The sequence below is a fragment of the Parus major genome, unplaced genomic scaffold (genome assembly GCF_001522545.3).
Source record: "Parus major isolate Abel unplaced genomic scaffold, Parus_major1.1 Scaffold484, whole genome shotgun sequence".
Taxonomy (NCBI): domain Eukaryota; kingdom Metazoa; phylum Chordata; class Aves; order Passeriformes; family Paridae; genus Parus; species Parus major.
This window is the reverse complement of record NW_015379376.1, coordinates 29,208-30,488: the sequence shown is the minus strand read 5'-3', so window position 1 is coordinate 30,488 and position 1,281 is coordinate 29,208. Positions and strand designations below refer to the sequence as shown.

Below are 1,281 nucleotides of genomic sequence, written 5' to 3'. Positions count from 1 at the left end.
GGGGACACCTGGGGACACCAAGGGACACCGGGGGACACCGGGGGACACCGGGGGACACCGGCGGACACCGGGGGACACCGGGGGACACCACGGGACACCGGGGGACACCGGGGGACCCCGGACCATCCCCGGGACCCCGGGCTGGGACCGAGCGCGCTTCGTGGGCGGAGCCACAACACCCGCGGAGGGGGCGTGGCTTAACCAGCCCCGACCAATCAGCTTCGGGGGCTCGGCCCGGCCACGCCCCTTTTGCGATGGCGGCGCCCGAGAGCCACGTGGGGACCGGGGGGGGGCGGGGGGCAGAGGAAGAGAACGGGGAAGGGGAAGAGGAAGAAGAAGAGGAAGGGGAAGAGGAAGAGGAAGAAGAAGAAGAAGCAGAAGCGGCGCTGCGGGCCGTGTTCCCCCGCGACCCCGCGCTCTTCTCCGAGCTCTTCCCGGAGCGGCGCCGGTTCCGGCTGTGCGGGCGCGTCCTGCACATCGCGGAGCACCACGGGCCGCGGCTCGGGCCCGCCGGGGCCGTCTGGGAGGCGGTGAGCGGCACCGGGGGGACACACGGGGGAAGGTCCGGGGCCGCCGGGGCTGTAGGTGACATCCCGGGGGACGCCGGGTTCCGGGAAGGACCCGGGAAACACCGGGTGATGGGGAAAGCCGGGGGATCCCGAGGGTCCGGGGATGTCGGGGACACCGGGAGGGGGGGAGGGATCATCCCGGGCGTACCGGGAGTGACGGCGAGGGGTGCACGGCGGGGACACACGCGACATCCCGGGGGTGGCAGGAGGGATGGGCAGTGGGGGACCCCGAGAGAACGGCGGTACCGGGGGGGTCCGGGGGACAATGGGGGCGTTGTGACATCGCGGGGGGCACCTGGAGTGAGGCTGAGGGGGGGTCCCGAGCCATGGGGGAACCTCGAGAGAACGGGGAACATCGGAGGGGGCGGGGACACCGGGAACGGACACCCTGAGAAGATGGGGCTGCTGCGGGCGGGGGTGTCCCGGGCATCCTGGGGCGGTGGTGGCCACCGGTGGTGCTGAGGGTCACCGGGGATGGGGATGACCCTGGGAGGAGGCACAGGAAGCGGTGGAGGAGCCCTGGGGTCGGGGTTTGTCCCTGTGGATCCGCAGGAGGGGATCCCCCGCTCCGGGGGGCTCCGTGGGCTGTGTCCCCCCCCAGCCCCGCTCTGTGTCCCCCCAGGCCCTGTCCCTGTGCCGGTTCCTGGGCGAGCAGAACCTGGAGCTGGCGGGGCGGCGGGTTCTGGAGCTGGGGGCCGGTACCGGCATCGTG

General features: G+C 73.4%; 1 protein-coding gene across 1 annotated transcript; it reads left to right on the top strand.

Annotated features, from left to right (window-relative positions):
* Nucleotides 1-111: 111 nt before the first annotated feature.
* LOC107199189 (EEF1A lysine methyltransferase 3) lies at nt 112-1,281 on the top strand (the record flags this gene model as incomplete). The annotated part of the gene is made up of 2 exons (XM_015616528.2): nt 112-530; nt 1,192-1,281. Coding segments are annotated over exons 1-2 (366 nt in total), but the record flags the coding sequence as incomplete, so codon positions are not given.